This window comes from Thamnophis sirtalis, unplaced genomic scaffold (genome assembly GCF_051295495.1).
Source record: "Thamnophis sirtalis isolate CommonGarterSnake01/CBP01778 unplaced genomic scaffold, rThaSir2_p1.2 scaffold_8, whole genome shotgun sequence".
Taxonomy (NCBI): domain Eukaryota; kingdom Metazoa; phylum Chordata; class Lepidosauria; order Squamata; family Natricidae; genus Thamnophis; species Thamnophis sirtalis.
This window is the reverse complement of record NW_028261388.1, coordinates 77390741-77405589: the sequence shown is the minus strand read 5'-3', so window position 1 is coordinate 77405589 and position 14849 is coordinate 77390741. Positions and strand designations below refer to the sequence as shown.

The following is a 14849-nucleotide window of genomic DNA, read 5'->3' as shown; positions in this document are numbered from 1 at the left end:
GGCGTGTGCACAAGGAGTCTTTTTTATAGTCCTTTTATAAGGACCTTGGCAGCAACTCAGACAAACTCAGGCAGCAATAAACACAGATAAGGCTTGGCAGCAATCCAGCCTGCCAAGCTCACAGTAATGTCCTCTGAGATTCAATCCTGCGTTGATTTCCGCAAAGAAGGCCATGTGCACAAGTAGCTTTTTATAGTCTTGAGAGGAGCCTAATGACCACCAGTTGAGTGCAATTACCTCCTGTAATTGCATAATTGTTCCTGACCCCTAGTAGCTCTTCGATGGTGTGCATCCAGGAACAACTTACTGCTGGCTTCTGGATCACTCTCCCTTGTCTCTTCCCCACTGGTCCAAGGCTCAGGTGCCTCCTGGTGGCCAACCAGCCTCTCTGCGCCCTGCTCGGAGTCTGAACCCTGTCCAGGGTCCTCCACATCCTCCAGACCTGGGGGGAGAGGGCCCCTCGCTGTCGGAGTCCAGTGGCAGCTCCAACGGCACCTGCTGAGCCACAACAGCCATGTGATCCCCTTTTCCAACCTTCTAGTAAACAGAGTCAATGGGGGAGCCAGATTCACTTAACAAATGTATTACTAACTTAACAACTGCAGTGATTCATTTAACAAACGGGGCAAGAAAAGTAATAAAATGGGGCAAAACTCACTTAACAAATGTCTCACTTAGCAACGGGTCTCAACTGTGGTTGAGGACTACCTGTACCGTAATACAATAGCAGCTATCTGTGCCATTGATATTTTTCCCCATAACTTTTGTTATTATATCGTATGTATTTCATGATTTACATTTCCCGTATTTGATTGATTGCTGTCAATCAAATTGCTGTCCCCAGGGTGCCAGAGGTTTATTGTGTTTGGTATTTGTTTTTATTTTTCTAAGTTGCCTGGAGTCAGTGTGAGTTGGCGGCCATATACATTTTATCAATAAAATTAGAGTGCAGCACTGCAGGCTACTTCAGCTGACTGTTAGCTGCAGTTCGGCTGTTCAAATCTCACCGGCTCAGGGTTGACTCAGCCTTCCGAGGTGGGTAAAATGAGGACCCAGATTGTTGGGGGCGATATGCTGACTCTGTAAACCGCTTAGAGAGGGCTGAAAGCCCTATGAAGCAGTATATAAGTCTAACTGCTAATTGCTAAAATAAATTAAAAAATAAATCATGTTTAGCATGCCTGCGCAACATCTGTTTCAGCTGGAAGATGATGACAAGCCACTGCTTCTGCAGGAGATTGAGAGGATGGTCTCTGTATGTCAGCAGCTTCAGGTCACAGCTAGAGGCCCTGCGCAGGGCAAAACTGCAACTTACCTAAAGGTAAGGTATTTATTTTATTTTTTTAAAAAAAGAAAACTTTGTTTTCCTATCTTACTTTGTAGATAATGAAATATTTTAACTGTGTTAAATCTTGAACAGAATACATCGGATGATACATGACAGTTGATAATTTAAGGAGACCTTGAGTTAGTTGGAATGGATGAGAGGACAGTCTGCAGTTATGTTTTGATGCTTGAAGCCCAGATTAAAATGAAATATCAGTTAACCAGGCAACTCATTAGAAACAAATTTAGTTTATCGTAGTGTCCTATTTGGGCTATAGGTAGTTTTGGATTCGCAAGAAATGAGCACGTAAGTATGGGTTACCAAAGCTTAATTCCGTTGCAAAACAGTAGAATAAGGGGGGAAATTATGGTTCCACCACAAAACCGCAGAGGACAAAATCGCGCTCGACGAAAGCGCGCATTTGACGTCATCACAGCGCGATGAAAACATCGCGCTGTGATCGAAAAATGTAAAAATAAAGCGAAAACCTTACCCTAACCCCCCCAAACCTAACCCTAAACCTAACCCTAAATCTAACTTTAAACCTAACCGTTAACGTAACGCTAAACCTAACGCTAACCCTTAACCTAACGCTAAACGTAACCCTAAGGCTCTAAACCTACCCTTAACCTAACCCTAAACCTAACCCTAACCCTTACCTTTATGTGAATTGGCTTGCTTTAATTTTAATTTTATTTCAATTTTTAATTTTTTTCGTCGCGCTGTGATGACGTCACATGCGCGCTTTCGGCGAGGGCGATTTTGTCCTTCGCGGTTTTGACGGGTCACGGGAAATTATATCTAAGAGAAGCAATAGGAGCACTAGCACTAGACATAATTTTAAGTTTATAGGATATGTAGTTGGACATATCTGTAATATCCCACTATCACTTCTTATGCCTTATAAATAGATGGATCTATCTACCAATTTAGTAATTAGTGTTTGGCTTCTTCATTCTCATGACAGACTTATATGTATGATTCTTGTTACTGGAATCTTCTACCTCCAAGGGATGTATGATATGTCCCCCTATCTAAAATATTGATTTGTAATTCAGATTTCCTGTGCCAAGCATATAGTTCAAGTATTTCTGGTCCTACAGCATCTGGGCCTGTTCTGACCCCCTCCTCCATCCAGTAATGAATGCCGAGACAAGCTGAACTGGAATGTACTTTATTAGCAAGAAACCAAAACCTCGGTGGCTGAAAGCCAAGCATAACAAACAGATAAGGACCTTGCCGCCCGGAGATAAGGACCTAGCCGCCCGGAGTCCTACGGGATTGGCCGGCATATAAATTTATTAAATTACATATTACGAATTAACTCAGACAAGTCTTGGCAGCGATCCAGCCTGCCAAGCTAGTTACAAAAGTTCTCCAACTTTTAGTCAATGCGTTGACTTCTGCAAAAGGGGCGTGTGCACAAGCAGCCTTTTTATAGTCTGGAGAGGAGCCTAATTACCACCAGCTGAATGCAATTACCTCCTGTAACTGCGTAATTGTTCCTTACGCCTATTAGCTCTCCGGTGCCGGGCATCTAGGAACAATTCACTGCTGATGTCCGGATCACACTCCCTTGTCTCCACCCCACTGGTCTAAGGCTCAGGCGCCTCCTGGTGGCCAACCAGCCTTTCTGCGCCCTGCTCGGAGTCGGAACCCTGTCCAGGATCCTCCAAAGCCGACTCATAGGGCCCCTCGCTGTCGGAGTCTGGTGGCAGCTCCAACGGCTCCTGCTGGGCCACAACATGGGCCTATAGATCAGGTTTTGTAACTTGTCTTGCAGGTTACCAAATTCATACATGATAAAACTACTCGTTGCCATGATCAGATACACTTTAGGTGTTTGTAGAAAAGATCTTAGAATTAAATTCTCTTGAGTTTGCAAATAGGAATGACAGTTCGCAAAATACCGCAGGGTTCGAATAGCAGCATTTTCTATCAGCAAATGGCATGTTCTCCCATACAGTTGGAAGACGTCCTTCCATTTCATGTTCCCAGGCACATATACAAAACATCTTTTTAGCTCTGATATATAGACCACTTTGCAGACTCTTTCTTCCCCGCTAGATATCTGCAGGCCCAGATACAGAGGTTGCTTCTAAGTTCTCTGTTTGGATGCAAAGCATCTGTTGGCCTTGCCGGGTTAAGCAGATAGGAATCACAACCAGATGAGCCAACTCTACTTTATTGTAAGACTATATGAATAGAATCTTGCAAGTCTGGAAGTACAATTCTCATCGGTCTCCTTTACACCCTGAAAAATTAAGGAGTGTCTTCTCTGAGCCTCTTGCTCCTACCCACTGTTCGGCTGCAGGCTGAGCCGTGCTTTAATCGTCCATTCCCTTGTTAGTGTCCCTTTGTCCAGTCCCTTAAGATTAACAGAGACGAGGTGGCGCAGTGGTTTGGGTGCAGTACTACAGGCCACTTTAGCTGACTGTGATCTGCAGTTCAGTGGTTCAAATCTCACCAGCTCAAGGTCGACTCAATCTTCCATCCTTCCGAGGTGGGTGAAATGAGGACCCGGACTGTGGGGGCAAGTTGCTGACTCGATTTGCTAAAAAACATTGTAAACCGCTTAGAGAGGGCTGAAAGCCCTATGAAGTGGTATATAAGGGTTCCACCACAAAATCGCGGACGACGAAAGCGCGTATGTGACGTCATCACAGCGCGACAGAAAAGATCGAAAAATGTAAAAATAAAGCGAAAACCTTACCCTAACCCCCCCAAACCTAAGGTTAAACCTAACCCTAAACCTAACCCTTAACCTAACGAAAAACCTAACGCTAACCCTTAACCTAACGCTAAACGTAACGCTAACGCTCTAAATCTAACCTTAACCTAATCCTAACCCTTAACCTAACCCTTACCTTTACGTGAATCGTGCTGTAATTTAATTTTTATTTCAATTTTTCGATCTTTTTCGTCGTGTTGTGATGACGTCACATACGCGATTTCGTCGACCGCGCTTTTGTGGAACGCGGTTTTGACGGGTCACGGTATATAAGTCTAATAAATAAATAAATCTTTCTCACCTGCGATTACATCATCACGTGACTTTTTCTTCGTTCTGGCAATTCATTAACTTAGAACACTGACTCTGCCTTTTATTAGAAAGGTATTAAAATTACTGCGTTTGTACTTCACCTAAAATACTATTTGGTACAATACATCCATAGCAGTTATATTATTAAACTCCAGTATATTTCTTTCTTCGGTTATAATTAAATTTTAAAACAAATGTTTTCTCAAGCTGAATTGTGAAATTATTTTTGCTTCAATGCACTGACTTTAGGTGGATGCCTGTATTCAGAAAGCCAAGTATATTCTGGATATACTTTCCCAAGTTCTGCCACTTAGCTTCAGGTTACTTAGAAAGGTGAGTTGATGATATGTCCAAATATGGCAAAACAAACCATTTCTGGCTAGAGTGCCCACTTCTATTTTTATTAATGGTTGTTTGTTTTGCAGCCCAAAGCAGGAAATGGGTATCTAATGGCCCACTGCTCTTGGAATGGCCAGAATGCAGCGTCAAGAGAAAACAGAGGTCTGGCTGGGAGAACGACCAATTTTGGAATCAGATCCTTGGAACAACATGTAGCAAGCCTCACTGTATTGGAGAACAAATGAACGGGAGACGGACGCATTTCTATATTGGATTTGTACTTTTAAGTCTCTCCTAATTGCTTTCTTTTGAGAAAGGTAAAACCGGGTTAGAAAAAGCTGATGTAATCTTTTCACATCTAATAGATGTCACGGTACTTAGCAATTAGCAAAAGGAACAGTCAGATTTAATGGCTGCATATTTTTGTATGGTGAATAACTTTGGGTTCACTATTAATACTGCTATTTTTGTAACCGAGTACATTATGAATGTCTTTATTTTTCAAACCCCAAAGATGCTGCTTTTGAATGTTCATGCAGATGATCTGGCTAATATCAGATATGCTACATGGAAAAACTACTGGTGGTGGTTACTGCTGCTATCCTTTGTTTGTTTAACGGCCGTCACTTATGTGAGTCTTGATCCTTGCCAATATCATTTTGCTGGGGAAGTCCGTTTTGAAAAAAGCTTAACTGGCTGAGTAGCTGGTCAGTCTTTGCCTCTTGAAGTGACTTGCCAAGAAATTCTGTTGCCATAGATAACCACATTTGTCTCCTGGTGGGCAAGGAAGGTGAGGAAGAGAACTAGGAGAGAGAACGTCAAAGAAATCCATGTTGCTGCTACCGGATACATAAGTTACGATAAAGCTTTAATGATGATGATTTTATATTCATTTAAAAACAGTTTTAACAATATTTAAAATGAAAACTAAAGATCAGTAACAGCATTAAAAAAAACCAGCTATGTTTAAAAGCTCCCTTTTATCTTATTCCCTTTTATCTATATTTTTATATGCAATCTTTATAGCGCTATCTAAAGAATCTTTTCAGAAATAGTTCTAAAACTGGTAGGGCCTAATTCCCTAATAAATGTGATTATATTTACAGCCTTAAGCATAAAAGCTTGAGCTTTCGTTTTTAGCATGTTACAGGAAAGCTTTAGACTGATCATTCAAATAAGTTGCAGCTATTAAAAATACTTATTTCAAAGAGGGCATTATCTACTTCGCAAGTTCTTTTCCAAGCTTGTTTGAGATCTGTATATATTTTAATGGTCCTATGTTTCAGACTGTAAAGTTATCGTTGAATAACTCCTTGCCAGTCTTAAGTACTGTAACTAAGTACGTTTGAAAATTATATAGCTAATACATTACTCTCATGTCCTTTACATTTTGCTCAAAGGACAACTTGAAGTCACAAGCTAATGATTCTCAATCATATTTGACTATATCATGCGATGTAGGAATTGGGGGGGCAGAAAAAGAAAATAAGTAAGCACTTCTAATCTTCTTACCTCTTTTTTTCTTCTGTAACTCCAGTCCCATCCTCCACTTCCGTCTGGCATTTATATTAATGTTGCAATTGATAAACATATTCTTTCTTAACATTTGGTCCTGTAAAACCTTGAACATTCACTCTGCAAACTTTAAGGCAACATGGGCATTAATAACTGATGTATCAACTAGTTAATTTATAGGTTCAGTGTTGCTATTCAGCCATCTTAAGGCACCATCTTTAGGCTTCATCAATAAAATCCTCAAGAAACAAAATAATAAAAAAAAAAGTATTGATTTGTTGAATTGGCATTTTCAGATTGGATTTTGGTTAATAAAGTAGAAAATGAGTATAATGTACCAATGAAATTAAGTAAACAAAGGCTTTTATTGACATAAAGAATAGTACAATATTTTGGCACTACATCCTTAAATCCAATAGTAAAGTTACAGATTGAATTTTGAAGGTCTTAAACACTGACTTCGTTGTCTGAAAATGAACAAGGTTATAATCACCCAAAAGTAAAGTATGAAAATCCATAAAGTCACTTTTGTATGGGATATACTGGAAGATGTCTGATGTTTTTCATACTTCTGCTGAGTTCTCTTTCTTTGTATTGCATAATGTGGAATTAAAACGTTTTGACATAAATTCTTCGTATTCTTCCCTTGTCAGAAGCCCCTGAGTTACTTTTTTGCTTTCTTCAAATTTTGGTAACACAACTGCAATGTAACCCTCTGTGGAAGGCTAAAAAAAACAAACACAAACAAAAATATTTGTGAGAAAATTAAAGTAGGGGGCAGAAGGAAAAAAGAACTAAGTTTGAAATCCTGACCTTTTCTTGTAGAAGAGATGGATTCTCCAGAATATTTTCATTCACCTCTATTAATTTTCCTCTTATACAGCTGCAAAGAATTTTCATTTTATTAAATGCTAGAACAGCATGAGCAACACAATATAAGTAACATCTTACCGCCTTACCTATAGATGGTGTACTCTTCTCCATCTGAGCAAAGAATTCGACATAAAGGAGCAAGTTCTGTTAGAAATTGAGCACCCTAGAGGGAAAAGCCTACAACTAATTAGGATTCTTGCAAAATGATAACACAATCAGAAACTGATACAATTTAACATTTGAAATTGAATATTTACCATAGTTATACAATTTGGCTCCTTTAATTTGGCAGAACTGACCGGGCACTAAAAACCCGTATTAAAACCTCAGTCTTTTATGAAATCCAGAAGGCTTGTAATTAATGTGTGTTACTAATTTTCCACATTTATAAAGCTGCCCAATTTCTTGATGATTCTGAGTAACATACAAATTTAAAAATAAATAGAATAAAAAGATGGTCATTCTGGTGGAACAGACAAATCCTGTCACACATCCCATCCTGGCCCAAATCTTGGGGAAATAGCAAGGTCTTCAAGGCTTGTTGAAAAAATAACAGAGCTAGTACATTTAAACTTTGAGGTGTGGAGAAACTTTTGTATTATAGATTGCATACTCCAAATAATTTTAGCTCTTACAAAAACTACTGACGGGTATTTGAGAGTTTACATTTCCATGTGCTATAAATGCTGAAATCTCACATAATTCCAGCTGCTAATTAATATTTGCCAAGGAAAGATTCCCAATATCTGCAATCATAATCAACTACCACCTTAGGCATATTGTTTCTCAGTAAAACTTGCTTCACAAGATAATACGTATTATTATCTATCCTGGTATTTCTGATCCAGCTTTCCAGCTACCTCAAACAACTAAAAGACCAGTATCAGACATGTGACCAATTATTTCCATTGACTTCAATAACTTTGTGAGAAGATACCAATGAAAATATGCTTGTCAGGCTATTTTCACTGAGTTTTAACTGCACCAGGTCTAGTAAAGTAGAACCTCTGGTCACGGCTATAATTTGTTCCATAACTTTGGTCGCAACCAGATTTGGTCCTGACCTAAACCTAATTTTGGAAATTTGGCACTTACAAAAAAAAAAAATGGTGCAAAAGGGGAAAACAGCCGCGAAAATAATAATAATAAAAATTGTGAATTTTTTGGTTGGAACCCAATTTGGTCATGGTCAGAAGCATTCGTGACCAGAGGTTCTACTGTATAGAGAACAGCACCGACTGACTATTGGGACAGCAAAAATCCAGACCATTAGATGGCATCTTTCTGTATTTCTTTGTTGTGTAGTTGTTGTGTCAATTTCTACAGCCCAAATTTATACTTCCTTCCAAGCATTCAACAACATGAGTGTAAGAGTGGACATGCCAGAAAAATGGCCTTCCTCTTATTGACCTACTTTTCTTTAAGACTCCCCCATCTTGAGTCTCTCGGGAATAGGGCGGCATACAAATTGAATAAACAACTACTACTACTACTACTACTTACTTTAAATCAGTCTGCTGATAAAGTGTTTTGCCAACAAGGGCCATACTGATAGAGTTAAGGAAAAATTTGAGTGTTGGGATATATAACCAATCTTGATACTACAGTTCTTTCACTTTGAGCTAGCCTAATAGATTTTTTTTTAAAAACAATCTAGACTGGAAACTCGGATCTACGTTATAATGGAAATTAAAAGAACCGTACCCGTTTAGACTTTCCAGAAACTTTATTCTGCAGCCTGCTGCAGTTTGCACTAATCTGATAACTAATGCTCTTAATTGGTTTTTCTTTTTGAAGAAGAGGATGGGCATCTGCTATAGTGATGACACAGATTCTACAAAACAAAAAGTTCTGTTTATTCAAAGCATATTTTTCAAAACAAGACTTCCCAGAAGCACCTGCAGTATTTAACACAATTTAAAAATTAATTTTAAAATGAGAGAATAAAATAGACCAATTGTAACAATAAGACAAAAATGCAAAGCATGAAATTGAAGCATAGAGAACAGGAAGAGAATAGACGTGAGGGTACTCAATATTCTAGAAAAGCTATTATAATTTATTTTAAGAAAGCTTGAGTTTTGTTTCAATGAAAGGAAAAAAGCCACTGGTGAAGCTAACATTGCTATAGTATTTAGATTAAATGAGCTGTCATTTAGATATGCGTCTGATTTATGCTTGCAGTTTTCAATCCAGCAAGGCTTCTTAGGTGTGGAAATCAACTGCAAAAGTTATTTTTAATTGCTTTAATATATAGAAGGAAAGCAAAAGAGATTGACTAAACAAGAACAAAATACCAGTACCTTTACTTAGCATGTGTCTTTATGATAATTCACAACATAACTATTTAGTGGCAGGCCAAAACAGAGGCTATAGCACAGGATAGGGATTAAAAAAGGGAAAGTAAATTGGAAGCATATTCTGCCAGATCAAAACAGAAGATTAGCACTTTGGAGTGGTGAAAAGCTCTTCAGACTTTAACCACTGCCTTTTGAAAGTGGTCCCTTTAAAACTAGGTTTGATACCTGGCTTGTAAAACATGCTAGGTTCTCTTGAATGATGACTGAACAGAGAAGCATTTTTGTGTAAATAAGCATGTAACTTTAAGTCTTACCTGTTAGAATGTTGCAATATGCAATGATCTTCACACTGATTACCTTTTACATCTGGGAAAAGAAAGTTAGCAGTTAATTTTTGTGCAGAGTTCAGGCTGACTAAAACGTTCCAAAAAAGTATTGTAGCCTTTTAATAACAAATAAGCTTAATTTTAGCATAGGTTTGTGTAAACTAGAGGCTACTTTAAGTAACCAAAATGTTAAATCAGCTGGCAAATAAATGCATGTAATGGGAAAGGAGGGAAAAAGTTACCTATAAATAGCATAATAAAATGCAAGAAAAAGATGAGCTGACATTAATATAAAATAAGGTACACGTAGTCATTGTTTAGTAACTATAATTGGGACCAGTAACTCAAATCATTAAGCAAAGTGGTTGACAAGTGAAACCATGACTGAGCTTTTTTCAGCTTTCTGTTCCTTTACAGAGCTGTGAAGGTCATAAAAGTGAGGTTTGATCACAAGTTACTTTTTCATCACTGTCATAACTGCAAACAGTTGTTAAGCAAGGACTACCAGTGTTACCTTGAATCTCAGGCACTTAGTTTACATGGATATGAAGACTTATTCCCTGAATTTGGGAAAGAAAAACACTTTTATGTTTGCAAAGATGACTTTTTTCACCCACCCAAAAATACAAACCAAATAAATTTAGGCAAAGCAAAAAGTATTTATTTAAGGGGGAATGAGGTCAAGACTTTTTTCAGGGTGTAGGAAATAATGGGGATGTGCATAAGTACCAGCGTGCCTTCTGTCCCCATTCCCTTTGTTCATGTCCATGTTTATACTTATACCTGTTGTCTTGTACACATTTGACAAATTAAATAAATAAAAATAATTGTTACATTCCTTACATGTCAGAAAGCGATCAAACAAAGACATTCCACCATTGACAAATTTATGGGTTATATCACCCCCCTTTCGGGTGCGATTCAAGGTACTAATTATGACCTTTAAAGCGCTCCATGGCTTAGGCCCAGGACACCTGTGAGACCACCTACTGCCACCGGTAGCCTCCCACCGTCCAGTGCGATCCCACAGAGTTGGCCTCCTCAGGGTGCCGTCGGCCAGACAGTGTCGGCTAGCGACCCCCAGGGGGAGAGCCTTCTCTGTGGGAGCGCCTTCCCTCTGGAATGAGCTGCCCTCGGAGCTTCGTATAATCCCCGACCTCCGGTCCTTCCGACGCGCCCTAAAAAGTTGGCTTTTCCAGCAAGCCGGCCTGGCCTGAACAAAACAAAATAAATAATTGATCACTGTTAATTTTAATCGATTTTTTAAAAATGTTATTGTTAATCTTAATTGGGTTTGTTTTTTGGATACTCTATCTAATTTTTTTTAAACTTTTGTAATATGTGGTTTTTTTTTAATGTTGTACGTCGCCCTGAGTCCTTGGGAGAAGGGCGGCATATAAATCCAATAAACCAAACCCTTTCCCAATCAGGTTTGTACTGTATCTTTATTAGCAAGTATATTCAAGGACATCCAGAATACACTCCCTGTTGTTTACTTATTGAAAACTTCTGGATGTCAAAAATGATGCTGGTTAAAAAGAAAACATGGTTTTCCTGCAATTCAAAAGGAGATATGGATGCCAGCTATATGTTAATATCACCTTTTATTAAAATTAATGAAACTTAAAAGTCTAAGGTAAACCACAGTGTCACAGTTTTTTTCCCTTTTTTTATTATCTTCCTGTTTTTTATAATAGCAATCATCAATCGATACCGCTCACCTTATATTATTTCCCCTTCTATTGTATTTCATTTAGATTTCACCATTCTTAACCCTCTTATTTTACTCATAACTATTATTTTTGAGTTTTGTTATATTCTTTCATTGATTCTTGTTTCTTTCCCCCATCCACCTATACCATTTATCCCATATCTGGTAGAATTCTGATGCTTCCTTTCCCTGGATTACTTTAGTTAGTTAGTTTGTCCATTTCGGCACAGTCCATAATCTTTCTTATTATTTCATCTTCATTTGGGGTTAATTTGTTTTTCCATTTCTGTAGCCCTTGTTGATTAATCATATATTTTGGAGGATATTTACATTTCAAAGAACATGTAGCTAAAGTGCCTCAAGGATTTCTGCTTTCTGAGAACTCTAGGCACATGTGTTCTGTATGTCCTTTGGGTTACACAGATGTCCTTTAAATATTACAGGTATGAGATAAAGGGGGGTGCTGCAGTTTTTTTCTGCTCTAATATAACTTCATAGATTTTAGATTCAGAGACAAATATAAATTGTTGCTTTGTTTTGATGAAGATGCACACAGCATGCAATGTGATATACTGAGGGGAAAAGTCAATAATCTAATCTATATGGGAACCTGCTAGTAATTACAAATCAGAAAAACACGTAAACGCAATTAAAGAAAATAGACTTTGATTATGATTGTACATGTATACTGCTATTTTTTCTTTTTTATGTATATTGAAATGGAATTATAAATACCATCAACACAAAAGGGAGTTTGCTCAGAAGCTGAAATACACCAAGTGAATTAGAGGAAGAGTGGGAAGCAGAGGAGAGAAGAAAGATAGGAAGAGAGGGACAGGAGAGAAGGTGAAGGGAGAAGATGAGGTGTATAAGGAGGAGTGGTAAGGGGAGAGAGGAGAAGGAGAAAGGTAGGGGAAGTAGAGTATTAAATGATGGAGGAAAGACAGGATGTAGAAAGGGGGAGGAGAGAGGGAGAAGAAAGTGTGGATAAGGTATAAATATGGTGTATGGAAAGCAGAAGAGCCAATAACTGGGGTTTTTTTCCTTTGGTAATTGATGGTAAGATGAATTGATGTAATTACTTAATAATACAACATGATATTGACTATGTAATAGTATACATGCGATTATATGCTATGAAAATGGAAAATAAAAACTTTCTATGTAAAAAAACAGAAAAAGAAAATAGACTTTGAGAATAGCAACAAACATGGTTGGTGAACAAGAAAGATTAAAGCACATGTGACTAGTAAGGATGATGACGGCAGTGATGGTATTGATGAGTATGTTAATTTTATGAAGCCTCCTCATAAATAGAGATAAATTAAGTTTTAACAAGTAACCCATATCTAAGTTTTGCTGTGCTGGATTTATTTCTATTTTTTCCAGAGTTTTTGTCAACGTTGGCAACTTTTTTTAAAAAAAAAATATTTATTTATTTATTTTCAAAACAAGCACATATTGTAAAAAGCATATCAGCTGGTTACCAAAAGCTTTTGTGCATCTCTCCCACCGTCATCAATATATAATTCATATTAATTCAAATACCTTAACTCACATATTTACTATATTGACATCATCATACTTCCTTGGATATAGTTAAATAAAGAAAGGATAACGATAATAAATTATATACATGGGAGGGTTAGAAAACTTTTGGTATTAAATATTATGGATGTTTAGCTAAAACAGGATATAGCAGTTAGCAATAGCAGTTAGACTTATATACCACTTCATAGGGCTTTCAGCCCTCTCTAAACGGTTTACAGAGTCAGCATATCGCCCCCACAGTCTGGGTCCTCATTTTACCCACCTCGGAAGGATGGAAGGCTGAGTCAACCTTGAGCCGGTGAGATTTGAACCGCCGAACTGCAGATAACAGTCAGCTGAAGTGGCTGCAGTACAGCACTCTAACCACTGCGCCACCTCTAATGGGAGGATTTTATAAATAAGTAAATGAAATGCCAGCATGTGGTATTATGGATTGAAATCTTGGGATACTTAAGGATGAAGGATGTTTAAACCAGTGTTTCTCAACCTTGGCAACTTGAAGATGTCTGGACTTCAAGTCCCAGAATTCCCCAGCCAGCGAATGCTGGCTGGGGAATTCTGGGACTTGAAGTCCAGACATCTTCAAGTTGCCAAGGTTGAGAAACACTGGTTTAAATAACTGTAGTCAAATGAAAGTGGAGGTATGATGATGTCAACATAGTAAATATTTGAGTTAACGTTGGCAACTTTTGAGGTTTTGACTTCCCACAATTCCCCACTCGCAACAAAAGCAACCCACAAAGCTGGAAGGCAGTTAGGGGAAGACTGGGGTAGAGGCGGGAATCGCTGGTTTCTTTTTTTAAAGGTCCAGATCCCTTTCACAGCTCGCCTCCGATCAGAAGAAGGAGGAAGCGGCCGAGGGTCGGGGGATAAACTACCTGGTTTATACCAGCGGGTGAAATACCGTTCCGTTACGCCGGGCACCGTTGCCATGGAAGCCTGGGCCTCCGAAGCCCCCGACGCCATGATTCTTCCAGCCGTGGGCGTGGCCAAAGAGCCGCGCTTGCGCTTCAGCTTCCGCAACGCAGCAACCAGTCGGGCTTCGACGGGGGGGGGCGGGGCGGACTAAACCAAGTTGTGGGGCAAATCAAGTGTTCGCCGTAGAGCTGTACAATGAATAGAGATGAACGCTGGATTTAATGGCAGGAGTTTCCGAGCTCAACTAAGAAAACTAGTTTGTTTGTTTTTTGGTTGCAATTCGTATTTATTTTTAAACATAAAACGACATAAAAAAATCTCATCTCCAATGATGAGATTTGTCACCGTGGCGGGGTTGTATGTTTAAAATTGTATTTGTATGTTTTACTCTTAAAAAAATGTATAACTAATAAAGATTACTTAAAAAAAAATCTCATCCATTACATACAGCATGTCGTTTGGTTACAAGTGTTTTTGCATCCATATTCTCAATTGCATTTGCAGTCACAGATTTTTCATCTAGTATAACTAAATACCTCACTTTCATTGTACAATGTATATTCAATTACAATTAGTATATTCTTTTTTCCGATAAACCTAATTCCCTTACATTCTTAATTGTCTGTTTAATAACAAATTGTCTTTGGGGGCATAGTAAAATTTGTCCATAGAAGTCAGGGAAAAAACTCAAGTGATAAAGGAGAATATTTTTTAGCTCAGGGCTGAAAGGAGGAATATGCAATAATTTACGCCAGCACCAAGTTCAAAGATGTCAACTCTTCTAAACTCAAGCTGTTCTAAAGCTTGAGATTTGGACATCTCTAAAGTGAGATTTGGACATTAAGTGCGAAACCTACTGGGTCAGGCTGGACAGCCTCTGAGAGCCCCTTTACTTCTATATTAAAGCCACATAGGCAGAGTGGCAACTTGCAAAAGAATAGGAAGC

At 38.4% G+C, this 14849-nt stretch overlaps 2 protein-coding genes across 2 annotated transcripts in view; one reads left to right on the top strand and one right to left on the bottom strand.

Moving 5' to 3' along the window:
• CTNNAL1 (catenin alpha like 1) overlaps positions 1 to 6853 on the top strand; it is a 72074-nt gene extending 65221 nt beyond the window's left edge. The window contains exons 17-19 of the mRNA XM_087721940.1: positions 1202 to 1321; positions 4620 to 4703; positions 4796 to 6853. Coding sequence (XP_087578066.1) covers positions 1202 to 1321; positions 4620 to 4703; positions 4796 to 4954 — 363 coding nt within the window. The 3' untranslated portion in view covers positions 4955 to 6853. The remainder of the gene's footprint in view (positions 1 to 1201; positions 1322 to 4619; positions 4704 to 4795) is intronic.
• On the bottom strand, positions 6571 to 14003 carry ABITRAM (actin binding transcription modulator). The gene is made up of 6 exons (XM_087721941.1): positions 13864 to 14003; positions 9712 to 9763; positions 8802 to 8931; positions 7184 to 7260; positions 7038 to 7107; positions 6571 to 6949 (listed from the first exon to the last, which is right to left on the bottom strand). The coding sequence occupies exons 1-6, from the start codon at positions 13949 to 13951 to the stop codon at positions 6788 to 6790; spliced, it is 579 nt and encodes a 192-aa protein (XP_087578067.1). The 5' UTR covers positions 13952 to 14003; the 3' UTR covers positions 6571 to 6787.
• Positions 14004 to 14849: the final 846 nt, after the last annotated feature.